The sequence below is a fragment of the Aplysia californica genome, unplaced genomic scaffold (assembly GCF_000002075.1).
Source record: "Aplysia californica isolate F4 #8 unplaced genomic scaffold, AplCal3.0 scaffold00089, whole genome shotgun sequence".
In the NCBI taxonomy this organism is placed as follows: Eukaryota; Metazoa; Mollusca; class Gastropoda; order Aplysiida; family Aplysiidae; genus Aplysia; species Aplysia californica.
In genome coordinates this window covers 7,633-25,161 of record NW_004797359.1, presented here as the reverse complement: position 1 = coordinate 25,161, position 17,529 = coordinate 7,633, and the positions used below count along the sequence as shown (strand labels likewise).

The following is a 17,529-nucleotide window of genomic DNA, read 5'->3' as shown; positions in this document are numbered from 1 at the left end:
ACCCCCCCCCCATTTCGCCCCCCCCCCATCCTCCCGCTACTCGTTATGAAATCAAGGACATGTTACCACTTCTGTCGAGTGAAAGTTGGATAGTTACTTCCTTCTTATCTAGTGAGAGCTGTTTGAGGAGTGTTGGCATGGCTGTAGTATTTTCGGTTATATGGCGCTTTTATTATTTCATGCCCCTACCTAAATTGATAGGTTTCAGTATTTGACTGTTACTCATGTACCCTTTCATTTAAATGCTTTTCAGTTCACGTAAATATATATTCTTTGGAGTTTTAAAGCCATGGCAAATCTAGAGATAGATCTACCTTTACCTCCTCGACCAATAAATACTGAGAGCACTCCGTTAGCTCAGTTGGTATCATGCTGAACTACGGAGGAGATTGCTCTGATTCGAATCCCGTTTTGTGGAGTTTTCAAGGTTCCCAACCCATTTGTCTCGGTCCTATCGGAGATGAACGTTAAATAAGGAGGTCCCTAATACTGTTGATATGGGTGATAACTAAAAGACTGTCGCACAACAGAACAAACTTTCATTTGTTTCATATCTCGATTCTGTGATTCCTGTGACACGGGTCATTCTACCACAAGATAAAACCCATTCCAGATATTTCTCATTTTGATGTTCTCAATCGGCTTACCTTACTTTAACCTTTTCATCCCCTGTTGCCGTTAAGCGTCGAGGGGAGATGCATTTTTCTGTGGTAGACATTCCCTTTAAAACACCATCTCTATCCGAGATAATTATGTCGTGGGTGGCTGGCAGATGCTCTCGTGAGGCTTGCTTCTTCTTTCCCACCGAACATTTACGATCTTTATCTTTCCTCCGTCTTTCTTTGTATGTTACTCTCTAGTAACACCTCTAATTTTCGACACTTATTTGACCTTGTGTTGCAAAGTTCGTAATACTCAACTAAAACTGAAAAACGATAATATAACTCTTGTTGCTTTTACGTTTTTTGCTTCATTGTTGATGTTTTTTTCCTCCCACTTTTGTTTTTGCTTTTACCGTTGTATTTTTTGTTTGCAGTTTTGTTGTTCATTGTTAGCGCCTGTTTTTTCGAAGCTGGGTCCATAAAAAGTCGTCTAGTTCTAGCGAATCAAATCAGAGCAATAATACATTCGTTGACCAAATTGTCGAGAATCTCTATGGAACACTTCCTGAGTAGAGAGTATTAGTTTTTCGCGTGCATGTAGGCTTAACCCTATTAGATATAAGCAATGCTCTTAGCTTACACTGACTGATTTAGGGCAAATACAAATTCCCATACTAAAATTTGGTGACAATCTATTAATGCACATTGATTCCCCCACCCCACCCCTTTTTTCCCCCTCCGTTGCCGAGATCCCCAACGTCACGTGATATCTCAACGTTACTGAAATAAAATGAAATGACATAAAAACAGCATTTTTGTTTATCCCCGTGGAGACATTTTGGTTACAATGCCAAGTATGATACACATACGAGGTTATAAAAAAACCCAACTGTACAACCTTTTTTTCTAAATATCTCGAACAAATTTTGTACTGATATAACTCATTCAAAAGGAATTTGTTTGACATAAAATTCCCAAAGAATAAACTTATTTTCGAAAACGAAAATGGCTTTTTATAAAAACCACCTATAAATGCAAAATGCGCCACTTTTAAAGATCTTGTAAAGAAAGTCATGAAATGATCGGTTTGTTTTTTCCTTTCTTGTTTTAAAAAAAAATTCTAATCTTTCCATCCCTGTAACCTATAAACAATATTTCTTTTCTACTTCAGAGTTTGGTTTTTTTTTAAATTCTGGAATTTAGAAAACCAAGAGGATATGTCCTCCTTTGAACTCGACACATCTAAACACGTCGTTCGTAAAGTTCAGTGGTGACCAAACACAAGGATCCACTCAACCATGAGTACTCAAAGCTACTCACAATGTACACGTAGCAGTATGGAGCTGCTTCTAGAGACAATAGGAGGGGAGGGGTGAGGTTTACCCAAGTAGACAGCATTTGCGGAGTTGATATAACCTGAAAGGTGAAGTTGGGTTTTCCAAGGAACCAATACATGTCACAGAGGGAATGTTCATGCTTTTCAAACGATCCAGGAATCATGAACACGTTGCTATCCTCTGATAGCTTCGCGAACGGGAAAATGATACAACCGTAGATGAAGAAATGCCTTGAGAATGCAGACCGTTAAGACAGGAAAGTCATTGCTGCAGGCATCATCTACTGACAGACGTCTCATACGGCTCATCTATTGAATTCTGCGCCCTGTGACGTTCAAAGGGGTGCGAATGGTGTGTGTTTGGCCAGAAGTGGTCGTTTTGTCTAGGAATTTTTAGTTCTGATTCTCTACAGGTCCTAGCTAATGGACCATTTCCACCCGTGACAGCAAAGAAGTCCTTAAGGGCACTTTAACATTATTTCCGTACCTTGTGCGAAACTTACGAAATGAGCTGGTGGTGAGGAAATGTTCAATACAAAAAACTCTTATCGTTACTGACCTTAACCATGATCTTAGCAGGCAAAGAAAACTTAAGGAAAACCATCTGCAAACTTCTGTTGGCCTGTTAGACTGCTGTAGCTTGCAATAAAGGGCAATCGTTGTGATTTTTAGTGGTAGGCCTAATACAAAAAAAAAAAGAAATGCTTCACAAATGCCGACATAGCTGAAAATAGTTTGTTGTTTTTATGCCCTATATAGATCTAGAGGAAATCTTTTCAGTCGATTTATCTAAGATAATATCAGAAAAAATCCTTTTGACTTTAAAATGTTGAGTACAAATTTAAAACGCAAATCCTCAGTGTGTAGGGAAATATTTTTTTAAAAGTTGTACAGTTGTTGGTTTTTTAAATTTGATCACCCAGTACATTACATAACATGATTGCTACACATAATTATTAACATACTAAAACTACTCGACATTTTCACAAGGGCTAGGTTGCGTCGATAGTGCTGTAAAAATTTACTCAATCAATCAATCAACGTTACTAAAACGAAGGCAGTCCTGCTCGTCATCTTGTAGTGTCCTTCTTTTATGAGGAAGTTGCTGTATCTTGCTCAAAGACACACCCCACTGACAATCTAACTAAACGCCGTGTCATCAGCATTGTTTGACATTATCTGGGATTGGTGCGGGGGGACGGGGGTGGTTGGAATCTCGTGCCGAGTTCAGCCCCCCCCCCTTTCCCCCCTCTCTCTCTCCTCTCTCTCTCTCTCTCTCTCTCTCTCTCTCTCTCTCTCTCTCTCTCTCTCTCTCTCTCTCTCTCTCTTCTGTTTAGTACAATTCCACTTCTAGAACTTTCAACCTGTCAGACCGCAGACAACACGTGAGCACCCACTGAAGATCACGCGTAATTCAATGAAGGTTGCGTAAAACTAATTGTCATGACTGTCTGTTTTCGTCGAACACGTTAGTCGCTTACTGCACATCATGACTTTTTCTCATTTTTGCCGAAACTATTGCTTCAGGTATATATATATATTATTTGCTTTTCCCTTACCGAACGGTAGCTGAAACCAGGGGATGAGTACGTAGAAAGAGGCAAGCAATTTCTTATTATTACATTATAACACAGGTTTTGATTGCGGATTCAGGAAAAGATCGTTGATAGCTTCTAGACACGATTGTGACAGGAAGTGGATGTAAGGGGTTTTATTTAAAGGTAAAGAAAACAAAGAATCTTTAAAAAAAATAAGTAATCCCAGTCTATAGTCTCACAAGTAAAGCCGAAAAGATCAAACAGTATCAACAGGATATATTTCTTGAAAATTACATGATGTGTGTGATCCGCTCTCTATAAAGACCATCAGCAAGATACAAATACAGTTCATGGGATACTTAAACAGATATAGAGAAAAACCGAGCTGATCAAGAAGACAGGCATCAGGAAGGAAAATTGTACCATGATCGTTATAGTATCTGCTCCAGACCCGACACCCGAGGAAGAGGAAGAATAGACATAAATCTTTTTAAAGAGCCAGGGATTGACCAGTAGCAATCTATACATATTATAATCGAAACAGATGGGTGACAGGGTAAGACCAGCGTAATATAGTTTTTTAATGAACTTCCTGTCAAAACAAAGAAATGAATGGTGAACCATAGTCGCTGATGTCACTTCAAACCTGGCACTTCATGATGATGATGATATTTTGCTGAAAAGCAACTACGCTAAATCGGATCCACGTCGGAACCCCCCCCCCCCCCCCCCCAAAAAAAAAAAAAAAAAAGAAAGAAAGAAAGAAAGAAAGAAAGAAAGAAAGAAAGAAAGAAAGAAAGAAAGAAAATTTAAAAATTAAAAAATTAAAAAACTTTTAAACATTTTTTTATATTAAAAACAAAATAGTCCAAATAAATACAAAACAATAAATAAATAAATAAACAAATAGATTCTGATCCAAGCATTCACATACATAAAGCCTGTTCATTTTGCATGTGTCATGTGCCACACAATTAGCTATGACTAACCCAGAAAATAAGCATTACCAAATTTCTAACAGGTTTACCCTCCACGTACATGTATCATGTAGATAAGCCACTCCTACACAGTTGTCATAACATTTACACATAATTTAGTAGTGTGTTCCCTCTGTAGTCTCCGCCCTGACGTTGACACAACAGATGGCCAAGCGATGCGAATGTCGCGGAGTGCGACCAGGTGATAATTTCCGTATGTAAATTGTTCATTTCCGGAAGTCCGTCCGAATTGGCGTAGCGATACCAGATCCTAAGATCCACGAGAGTGGGAAAGAATAGTTCCACCCTTGGTAATGAGTGCGTCTAAATAAGCAAGGAAAGTTAAAAACATTCAGTCTTTGTTTGTTTGAGTTCTTCGTCCTTGGGGTTGGAGAGCAGAAGTTTTAAATTGGGTGATTAAAGAACAGAAATGCAGCACTGGGACGGACCACTTGTTCATTCTTGACTTTGTTTTAAATAATGGAAGTCTTTACTTTAGCCACGGACTCACAATGAGGCAGGGAAAAAGATTTAGTAGTGCCAGAACACTATACATCTAATTTTATTACAGCTATTACAGCCACGTGACTCGAAGTAGTAGTAGTAGTAGTAGTAGTAGTAGTAGTAGTAGTAGTAGTAGTAGTAGTAGTAGGAAAGGGGCTCACATGGTCGAGAGGTTATCTTGTTTGTCTCTCATCCAATAGATCCCAGGTTCGAATCCGGACAGCGACGGAACATTTTATTCTCTTAAATTGTCTCCTTTCAACGCATTTCTTGCTCTCTAATTATGTTATGTCGTCTGCTTTCGTCTCCACTTACTGCCCCCTCCTCTGGGGTCCTGACTCTTTCTGCAGCCTTTCTACTGCTACTTCTTGGCTCCTTCTCACTGCTGTCTTTCAGCCACACCCCTGATCCTATGGTAGGTAAGATCTAACACCTAGCCTTCTCGGATAAGGGCGAAAAATCACGGAGGTCCCGTGTGCAAGTTGTGCAGGTTATAGGTTCCTTAGTGGTTCAAAAATCGATAAGAGTAGAGTCGATTTTGGTCGCCACTTGGGCAAAATTCAAAATTTCTTACCAACCGAAAAATATTAAGTTTAGTGTGTCCCGTGAGCTCATACGACCTTATGCAGAACGCTCAATGGTCATTTTGAGAACGCTTTACGGTCACTTTTTTCTAGTCCTGTAATGTGCTATTGGAGACAACGTTGGAACGCAAATATACAAGGAGTTCAACGCCGAAACTAAGTAAATTAAACTTTACTCTTACCGGACAAAGGTGTTTTAAGACATGACAACGACGTTACTGTTTTTATAGCGCTGTAAACTCAATCTCGTTCTACGCTCTGTGTATTTTCAGTTTGGATCGTGTGCCGACGGTTTGGACAGCGTCTACGGAAAGGACTACATGATGAGCGCCTTGGCCGCTCGCGCCGCCCCTACACAGGCGTACACCAAAGATGCTGGCAATGTAAGTTTTAAAGTTTTAGTTTAGTAAGAGTTTTACGGCCCTTGCAACACAATAAAGTCGTATAAGTGCTGAAGATTAGAGGTGTTACAAGAGAGCAACAAACATAAAAAAGAAGGAAGGGAGATAAAGACGATAGATGTTTGATAGAAAAGAAGGAGCAAACAACACCAAAGCACTCGCCAACCACCCACTTTTAAAGTTTACGTAAACTAATAAATACGGCACTCCACGCAAACACCCATATATGAATACATGCACTTACTCTTATCTTTCTGCTCTTTTCTTTTGCTGATACCAGTGGGTCACCGGCGTCAGTAGTGTAGCGGTTAGGCGCTTCGCCAACGCACGCAGGAGGCCTGAGTTCGATTCTCGAGTGGGGGGAAATCTTAACGTGTATGGCGGTGTTTCTGCTGGGATGTACTTCTCACAACCCGGGATTGGCCCTGACAGGCAGATCAGAAGCCCGCCCCCTAAAATCTCTAAATTGTGTCGATGTAGGTTTAAAAGACACTTGCATTTAATTTTTAAGAGCCCGGTGGGTGTCGTGGAGAGAAACAATCGCCTCTCAGCCGCAAAAAGGAGGGACATGCCGTGGGCCCTCATAGTGTCTTTTGCAGAGTCGATACAGCGAGGTCGTGGTCTCCCATCGTTTCTCCAGCCAGAGTATCTCGTGTTGTAGGCTGGCAGTGTTATACATACACAAAATCAAGCACATTCACGAATTCACGACAATCTTTTCACCATGTTTTCAACAAAATTTGTTTATTTAATCGTCTTTAGTTTTACTAAGAGCTTTACGGCACTTGCAACACAATAAGGTCATATAAGTGCCGAAAATTAGAGGTGTTACAAGAGAGTAACATACACAAAAAAGGAGGAGGAGCGATCAGGACGATATATGTTTGATACGAAAGAAGGAGCAAACCACACCAGAGCACCCGCAACCACCCACTCTTCCCCCTGACTGTCCAGGTATTAAAGATTTTCCGCCCTTCTGTTTGGGCTAGTTTGTGATTAACTGAAACCAGGAATGGAAATAGATAATAAATCAATTAATTAATTATACTAAATTGATTTCAATGGGGGGGGAATTTTGATTACAATGGCAAATATACATACGCAAATAGATAAGCACACAGAAATACACACAAAGAATACCAAATACACAATATTACACCAATGGAAAACTATTTTACAATCACACCATTGCTGGTTGCCACTGTGCATCTAAACCTCGTGTCATCGACACTTGCTTGACATTATTTTAAAAAAGTCTAAATTCACCACTCACTCAGCCACTGAGGCAGCACTTATTGTGATGTCAGTCATACGCAGATTTAAGCTAACTGAAATCTCTTATCACATGTCTGCAATCCCTTCAGTACAACAAACTTGTACTGATCACGTCATGCCTCTCCGGATGTGACCTTTCAGGTACTCCAGTGTGACCCAGAGTTCTCCAATGCAGCTCGCTCGCTGAAGAGTTCCGATTTCATGGCACCACCACGACCTCTGAAGAAAGTGAGTATCTTTTAGAATAATAGCATTGATGCATGTTTGAAAATTTCGGCAAGCTTCCCGAGTAATAATTTCACTCGGCGAGCATGAAATATCACTCGGGGAGGGAGGCTGATTGCTCGCCGAAATGTATCCAGAGTAGCCCCGACCTGCTGGACTAAAAAAATTGGTCTTAATCGGCTTCATTACGCCTGTGTGTGTGAAAATCGCATTACTCTCTGTATTTTGATATGGAGGAGGAAAGATGTTGGTTCTACTGTATTTACTAGTAATTACTCGTTCTGGATATGCTAACACTCACCTAATTGTGAACGCTTTTTTCCTTCAAAACCTTGTATCGATTCTGAACATTTTTCATTCTTGAGATGGTTAAGCTGGCTACTTTGTCGCTTGTTTATCTTTGTAAATAGACAGCAATAGCAAAAACAGCAACAATTACTAGACAATAACAGCTTACTTTGAAAAAGAAAGTAGCTCATAATATATCGCGTAGACTTAACTTGCTGCATGGTGCATCTTTATAAGCATGGAACTATACCCGAATCGTTCTGCAGAGTATGGAATGACTATTATGCATATGGATGCGAGGTGCGAGAGCGTTTATCTTTGGGCCACCAATTCCAGACTCTGAAATAACGAGGTTAAGATGAGGACCCGTGGGAAATCTCCCATTCATATTTTAGTTAGAGGGGGTATTATGATGCTCTCTCTGAGACCTGTCAAGGCCTTCTCTATTCCATTATTAATGCTGTGCGAAGATCACTTACATATTGCTATGAGTACTCTTACTGTCAAAGAGATGGTGAGGTCGCACATGAGAAGATTTTCGTCAAGGCCGGTTTTATCATCATCATCATCATCATCATCATCATCATCATCATCATCATCATCATCATCGTCATCGTCATCATCATCATCATCATCATCATCATCATCTTCTATGTTGTTTGTTTGCAGTCACTTATTTTATATTGTTTATAACCTGATCAATACTTATTTTCCATAATACTGGTACTTAATTCGTTCCATAATTTGTTTAAAAAATGAGAACCCAATTAATCAATGTTCACACACACACACACACACACACACACACATATATATATATATATATATATATATATGTTAATTCATCCCGCTTTTCATTTATTCATCAGTTAAAATTTCTTTGGATATTATTGTTATGACTGTTTTAAAAGACCACCCAATTCATTAATCGACCAAACCAGTAAGAAATATTTAACTATTTTATATTTAAATTTGTTTGAATATCACTGTTCTAATTGTTTACATCACTAACCACCTTTTACGTCAATATCTTTGACCATTACCAATTTGCGAGTACAATAATATAGACAAAACGACACATCGCGAATTTGACATAGATCTAGATCTAGATCTTTAGCTGCGGCGGAAAAACCCAGGCCTGGACAAATACAACAATTTGCCGTGTTACCGCGCCCCTCCTTTTAAGTGGAATGAAATTGAAGTTATTTTGGGTCAACATCTAGATTTTGTTCAATCTTAAATGTGTAGGGTTTCATAATGGTGTTCTGAACAAGTGGGTGTGCCAGCTCAAAGAGGCAAGACAAAGATAGGCTACAAAATAATATTATGTGAACTGAAAGAAAGTCAGGGAGAAAAAAAGGTTAGCGTATAATTATATAGGCTGAAGCTAAAACTCTTAATAACAAAATCCTTATTTTCGGATTGTTTGAAATAAAAAAAGAGCGTTTTCTACGTCGTGATATGTGGGTTTTTCCGAATTGCCTTTAGGAGATAGACATTACGGTCAACATTATATCGGACAGAAAACTCGCTATAAAGGTCAGTCCGTGTTTGAGATCTAAATCCAATTATTCAGTAAATTATTTGAACGTTTCTGTTCTGTTATTAATACGTTAGTGTACATGGCGTTCTATAAACTATCCTGACCTACAATTTTCCCACAAATTATATTTTTTGCTGACACAGCAGATTCGTAAAAGATCCCCCCCCCCTTCCTCACCTTTTAAAAATCCTCCTTATTGTCCCCCACACACTCACACAAACAAACAAACAAACAAACACGCACACACACACACGCACACACACAAATACACACACACACATACACACATACACACCCATACGCCCGTTATCTCTCTCTCTCTCTCTCTCTCTCTCTCTCTCTCTCTCTCTCTCTCTCTCCCTCTTTCTGTCTCTCTCTGTCTCTCTCTCTTTCACACGCAGACACAGACAGACAGACACACAAACACACACACACACACACACACACACACACACACACACACACACACACACACACACACATAGCACAACACACACTCAAGTGCGCTTGGGATGCCCTTTTTTTTTTACTTTTCAGGAATCACCGTATGTGCGTTTTCAAATACTCCCATAACAATTTGATTAAATCATTTTAATGAAAAGAAATCGTCATCTACTGCACAATATCATCAAACATTTTGTAAGAATACTTTCCTTTGCGACAGCAGGAGCAATAGATTGTTATGTTTTTGTTACAGTTTTTTCTCCCGCTTACCTACTTCTTGTGTTCTCAAAACTGAAACTTTTTGAGGCTTCCTCACTTCCGTCTTTCAGATCAATTGAATTAATCATATTATGAGCTTATTACCTGGGGATATTTTATGGCTTGGTTTCAAGGAAGAAGACGTCCGGATTTAGAGGTTTGAATGGAATTATTAACAGGAAGACAAACTAAAATGTAGGGGTATGAGGATTTTTTTTTTTTTTTTTGGTTTCGGAAATACGTTTTTTTTCTCCTTAATCGGAGGGTGTGTTTGGATGGATGAGAGAGAGAGAGAGAGAGAGAGAGAGAGAGAGAGAGAGAGAGAGAGAGAGAGAGAGAGAGAGAGAGATAGGGGGAGAGGAGAGAATGGGTGGGTTGAGAAGGATGACCATAGATTTAAAAGACCCAGTTGGGCAGAACTAAGCTTTATATTTTCGCTTCCTCAGAATTACAAAGTTTTATCTGACATTCAGGTCAGAGTACAAATGTTCTTCCTTCTCTGTCAAAATCGTTAGATTATTTGGTGTCGTTTTATAATTGCATTCGAAAAAGCTAGACATATTATTGTGATACTCAAACTGTTTAACATCAGAATTCTGAAAACCAGGTACTGAGCAGATACAATCTTTTAATGCTGAGGTAGCGACTTGTCTGAGTGTCATGAAACGCTATTAGCAGAGTTTGTATCGCAATGGATTACGGTGCTGGTTACCCCAATTTGAATCCCTGAAATGGGGCTCTCGTGGCCTAGAGGTTAAGGTGTTCGCCTCTCGTTCAATAGGTCCTACCCGGGTTCGAATCCGGTTAGCGACGGAAAACATTTTTTTTCTAAGATTTTCTAGTTTCACATCCTTTCCTGCTTTCTAATAATGTTCTATCGTCTACTTTCGTCTCCACTTTCTGCCCCCACCGCCTCACCTCCTTTGCCCCCTCCTCTGGGCTCCTGACTCTTTTTACATCCTTCTACTGCTACCCCTTGGCTCCTTCTTACTGCTGTCTTTCAGCCACACCCCTGATCTTACGGTAGGAAAGATCTACACCTAGCCTTCTCGCACAAAGGCGAAAAATCTCGGAGGTCTCTTATGCAAGTGGCGCGCGTTAAAGATCCTTTGGTAGTCCAAAATCGACAAGAGTAGGCTGCGGCCGCCATTCGGGAAAAATTCAAAATTTCTTACCAACTGAAAATGTTTAATGTGTCCCTCGCGCTCATAATATAACCTTATGCAGTTGCGAGCTCCGTAAAACACTTGCACCCCCCACCAAAAAAACAACAACAACAACCCTGATAGGTTGTCTGGAGCGTAAATTATTGTATGTGGATTTTCCATGGCTTTCCACCCCTCTTGACGTGGTCCAGTAGGACGTTGAATTCACAGGTGCGTCTTCTCTAGTAGCGTTATACTGTTAAACAGAGCGTTGGACCGATCTTGCTATACTTTTACTTTTACTTTTTCCATCCTCTGTTGCCGTTAAGCGTCGAGGGGAGTTGCAGTTTTCCATGGTAAGCCAACTCCGCAGCTCTTTCAGTTGTGATATTATGTTTTCTCAGGGTTTCTTTGAAATCCTCGATCCACCTTTTGTGTGGCCTTCCTCTTCCTTTATTGCCTGAGTGCTTGGTGTTGTAGGCTCTCGAGGCTGGTTGGTCAGGTGACATGCGTAACAGGTGGCCAAACCATTTTATTCTCTGTCTTTCTATGTAATGCAGGCAGGACTCAATGCCGATACTATCGGATAAAACAAGCAACTAACGAAGGAGGTAATTCTAATATACAATACGTACAAGAAAATAGAAACAGTCAAAGGAAAAGAAAATTTCAATGCCTAGCAGGAGAACCTCAATTTAGATGGAATTGCAGAAAAAGAGGACACAGCATGAAAAATTAGGTCAGTGGAAGGATAGACAGACAGACATGCATGCAGGCAGACAGACAGACAGACAGACAGACAGACAGACAGACAGACAGACAGACAGACAGACAGACAGACAGACAGACAGACAGACAAGCGGACGGACATACGGACGAACGGACGGACGGACGGACAGATAGATAGATAGATAGATAGATAGATAGATAGATAGATAGATAGATAGATAGATAGATAGATAGATAGATAGATAGATAGATAAATAGATAGATAGATATATAGTTGGAGGGGTAGATACCCTGTCGCTGTCCCTACTTTATGTAACCTTTCAAAGTGTAGAATTTATAGTTGAACTAAAAATTATATTTTTCATCGTAGAAATCGAGGTTATAAAGTGGAGAATTCTAGGACAAAGACATTAACTCTCAATGCTTTTGCTCTCATCTAGCCTGTCGCCTCTATCTCCTTTTTCATTTATTCCGTTCAAGGTCAGTTCCTTATTTCTTATCCCGTGTTATAGCGGCTGACAGTGGAAATAGATTATTTATATAAAAATAAGATCGTTATCTAGACAAAGCTTACGACTCAATGCAGTAATACACGTTGAATGTGTTGGAGCTTAAAACCCCACCTCAGTGTCCGCTTGGCATGAGATGATGGACATTTCTTTTACCCACTTGAGTCGGATTAAAACCGAAAGAGCTCAGTTTATTTATGTTTTCGTTTTGGCTTTCTGTCTCATGTGCGGGTGAATATTCCATTGCTCTGGCGATCGTGTCAATGTTGTTGTTCCAAAGAATTTAAACGGAAGGGAAAAATATCTTCAAGCATGTCTAATAACGGCGACTGTATGTGTTTGAGTTTAGCTTTGCCTATTACTGGTCTCAAAATGAGCAATGCTAATGTCGTACGACTCCAAACAATTCCCGCAAGTTGGACCTCGTTTGGAGAAAAAAACTGTTCAGATGAAGATCATATTAATGATTTAGCCAACTAGGTTATGGATAATATACTGGGGAACAGCTTTAGAGGCATTTATCAATGGCAATGTCCTTCTGCAAAATGCCTCCGACATAGGCATAATGGGCATCTTCCTTTGAATATCCGTTTAAAGCTGATGGACCTTTGTCCTCACACGAAAGCGTATTGCATAAAGTCGTAATATGCGCGATATCACGAAACCTTCATATTATGCAAACCCAAAGGCTACCAATCTCAGGGAGGCAGGAAGGGGATACCCTAGTCATCCAGACTAAACGCACAACGACCATAGTCGCAGTTGCTTCTGCTCCTTAACCGCATACAGAGCGGTGTTTTTGATAGATATGACGTCGATGTGCTAGCGACATTTTTCAAAATAAGGTGTTGTTCTTCTCTTCTCCCATCACTGCATGAGCGTGTTCTACTTCAAGTGAAAATTGAAAGCAAACTAAGCAGGGGAAGTGAAAATGGTGAAATAGTATGGATTTAATGTCCGTATCAAGCAGGGGTAGAACTAGAGCAACTTATTTGGAAAGCCTGGGCAGATGGGCTACGAGAAAGATCAGGACGATATAGGATCTATGAGAGCATCCATGCAAAGAAGTGAAAGGCAGGCGAACTATGATCGCCAATTTCTATTGCAGGTCTGGTGATGCTATAGTGACTTACACATGAAAAGTCCCCAACACATAACCACAAGTTTACGCCTTTTGCATCGAAAAACGAAGTGTACTGGATCCGTTACTTACTTTCGTCCTCCATTCGTATATATTTCGATTTCTGTGGTATGATTTTTGAGAGAAGACTAAGACCACCCTCTCTTTTTCCAGATGATCGAGAATAATGCTGGGAAAAAGTATTTGGACCACATCAGCATATCTATGGATCCCAACCGCCACGCTGCAGATAGACAAAAGTCATGTGAGTAGTCACACACATCTATCAGGGTGAGCCTGACTTGTAAGTTTTAAGTTGTACACCATATAATACTTAAACTTAAAATTTTGCATCCAGTTCAGAAAGGTTATAAAACTGTTGTCGTACCCGATCTCCACAAAGTAAGAACTGTACTATTAAAGGTTGGTTCGCAAAGGGAATAAACTGTCCTCGATTTCCGATTGAGCTCCATTTGGTAAAGTACATTGCTCTATGTTCCTCAATTTACCAAGGAAACTTGGCACTCGCAAGAGACGGAATATATCACTGAAAGCTGTATGCCCATTGTATGGACATTTGATCCTTTCCCTGGAGATCGAGACAGTATCGCAGAGAAACATCAAGTGTAAACTTCCCTTCGGAGTGGTTCAGTACTATGAAATATCAAATTAACCTCTTGATTTATTTTTCTTATTCACCGAGAGCTGTTCACGGGAGTGATTTTCGAGTTCCCCAACCTACTCTTGGACTGGTCAGCCAGTGCAGAGTGACAATTATGAAAACTGTTGCTCTACTTTCATGAATTGCTTACCCCAAAAAATCAATTTGTTTTTAGCGAATGCAAATTTGACATAGTTTCTTCTTGGGATAATAATAATAATAATAATAATAATAATAATAATAATAATAATAATAATAATAATAATAACACTACTACTACTTCTACTACTACTACTACTACTACTACTACTACTACTACTACTACTACTACTACTACTACTACTACTACTACTACTACCACTACTACCACTACTACCACTACTACTACTACTACTACTACTGCTACTACTGCTACTACTACTACTACTACTACTACTACTACTACTACTACTACTACTACTACTACTACTACTACTACTACAACTACTACTACTACTGCTACTACTATACTACTACTACTACTACTACTACTACTACTACTACTACTACTACTACTACTACTACTACTACTACTACTACTGCTACTACTGCTACTACTACTATTACTAGTAATAATAATATAATAATAATAATAATAATAATAATAATAATAATAATAATAATGATAATAATAATAACAATAATAACACTACTACTACTACTACTACTACTACTACTACTACTACTACTACTACTACTACTACTACTACTACTACTACTACTACTACTACTGCTACTACTACTACTACTACTACTACTACTACGATCACTACTACTACTACTACTACTACTACTACTACTACTACTACTACTATTACTACTACTACTACTACTACTACTACTACTACTACTACTACTACTACTACTACTACTACTACTACTACTACTGCTAGTAATAATAATAATAATAATAATAATAATAATAATAATAATAATAATAATAATAATAATAATAATAATAAACGAGAAGATGTAATTTAAATTCGGGAAAACAAATATTTGAAAAAAAAAGAAAAAAAGCAAACAATCCAACACGTGACCAAAAATTGCACATTATTTTTAAAAATTCATTTTTGAATTACTTCTAAATGTGGTTAATCACTTGAAACTTTGAGGGAAACAGATGTAGACTTTAAAAAATTTGAAAATTTCACCCGCAGAAGGCCTTAACTAATCACCAGCCTCATCCTTGTTTTATAGAGTTCTTGTTGTACCTGTAATAGCACTATCAGCCTCCATGGTTTAATTTGCCTAGACTGCGATTCCAATCTCTCAGCTATATTTCACAATTTTGAAATAGCAGTTTCAATTACCACAAAAAGGGAGTAGGGTGGGGGAGGGGGTTCAACCGGTCTCACTTTCTCCCAACGTTCTTCTGTAGACGTTATTTATATGAAAGTGTTGCGTTGGCATGATGGTGCAAGATCTATTTATTGGCACCTTTGATAAAATTTTAGCCTCTCCGTTTTTCAAAATCAGGATAGGAACTAAAGGTTAAACACTTTTTCCTCCCCGTTTTTTTTGTTGCATTTAAGCACTAGTTTTTCTACTTTATGGATCGTAGCTTTCATTGCCTTGGACGAAGACAAGGTATTCTGAAAAGAAACTGCGATTCCTATTACAGAACAACAAAAAATGTCAGTTCACTCCTGACTTAGTTCGCAATTATAAAGTTTGAATGACGTGCGCTTATCTTCAGAATCTGTGAGACGCTAGACCACCACGATCTGGGCTTTATTTTCTACACTTTTTTGCTTTCCCTACCGCCTTTGTCACTCAGATGTGATGCTAGTTTCTCTGTGAACTAAGAACACAGGCTCAGGATAGACGTTTTGAGCTAAACACAAGAGACATCATGTCAAGGTGATACCATTCTTGGATACATCCGCCAGCACAATTAATGTCAAATCTTTCCTCTGGATCATTAAACAGTTTTAATTACCCTTTTCTCCTTGCTAGTTATGTCTTTGCTATAGATTTCCACGCTGTACGAGACAGTTGAAGAAGACACAAGTTTATTCACTAATGCTAATACATATTGTCTCAATAATGATAGTTCCTTATTTCAGGTTTTGTTTTCCCTTGCAGGTTATCTGCTGTTATAGCATTCTCTCTTTCATGCTTTTATCCACTTTTCTATCTTCATTTCTCGTGTTCTTTATTTTATTTCCAAACCTATTCCTGCTCATCAATCCCATTGAGAGTTTGGCAGTTTGGGAGGGTTTCTCGTTTTTCGTGAAATGGTGTTTTATTGATAATATCTACCCCCTTCACTCAGCCTCATGCATCTTTTCTCTTCTTCCTCTAGCTCCTCTACCTCTTTGTCTTCCCTTCCCTTTCTTCTTTTAAAACAAATGTAAATCTATTAACGTCCTCATCGACGCAATTAAGATCATTTAAGAAGTGAGCTTCCGTCTCTGCCTTTTTAAAGCCAACCCGGGCTGAGAGGGATACAACAACTCGGCAGAAAGACCGAGATACTCGATAAAAAAATTCTCCCCACTCAAGAATGGACATCCGATCGTCTGAGTGCGACAGCAAAGCACCTAACCGCCACACCACAGACGCTGGTCCCCTTCCTCTTTCTTCTTTCTGATTAGATGGCCATGAAGAACAGCTGTTTGCTTTCCAAACTTCATTTTCGTGGCGTATTAGCGGCGTCGTTAGCCCTGTGGTAAGGCTACCGGGCCCGTTATCATGAGATTGCGGGTTCAGGGGGTTCGAGCCACAGCTCGGTCCGAAGCCCGGTGTATCATTGGGAAAGGCACTTAACAGGAATGTCGCCTTTGGCTCAGTCCTTTGGGAGTTTGACGTAAATCACGGAGGCCTCGCCCCTTAAATAACCTAATAGTGTTGATAGGGGCATTAAACCTATACCGTATCACCATTTTCCAGTGGCGCACTCGGACTACAACAAGCATCCCAACAACTTTAACCCCCTCCCGCCGTTCATGGCAAAGAGCGCACCCTACAACTATCTCCATACAGACCCAGCCTTGCCTTATCCAGGACTCGACAAGAACAGCGAGGCTTCGGTGAGCTGGGAATGGTTTTCCCGAGTTTTAGAATGTTGAGTTTGAGCTAAGAGAAGCGCTTGGACTCAATAACTATCATTTTGTACAGGGAAAAAGCAAGATGGGCCAACTGAAACAACAGAGGGAAAGAATAGACGTTGGACCTATCAGTAGCGCCCTCTCCACCCCTAATAACCAACCAGCTGAGCTTCTGATTATCAAATTAGACGTTGACACATGTTTTTTAAAATTAAGTGTATATGTATGTATGTGTGTGTGTGTGTGTGTGTGTGTGTGTGTGTGTGTGTATGTATGTATGTGTGTGTGTGTGTGTGTG

At 39.5% G+C, this 17,529-nt stretch overlaps 1 protein-coding gene across 1 annotated transcript in view; it reads left to right on the top strand.

The window, feature by feature from the left end:
• LOC106011317 overlaps positions 1–17,287 on the top strand; it is a 29,184-nt gene extending 11,897 nt beyond the window's left edge. The window contains exons 8-11 of the mRNA XM_013080489.2: positions 5,814–5,924; positions 7,359–7,445; positions 13,653–13,743; positions 17,074–17,287. Coding sequence (XP_012935943.2) covers positions 5,814–5,924; positions 7,359–7,445; positions 13,653–13,743; positions 17,074–17,252 — 468 coding nt within the window. The 3' untranslated portion in view covers positions 17,253–17,287. The remainder of the gene's footprint in view (positions 1–5,813; positions 5,925–7,358; positions 7,446–13,652; positions 13,744–17,073) is intronic.
• The last annotated feature ends 242 nt before the right edge of the window (positions 17,288–17,529 follow it).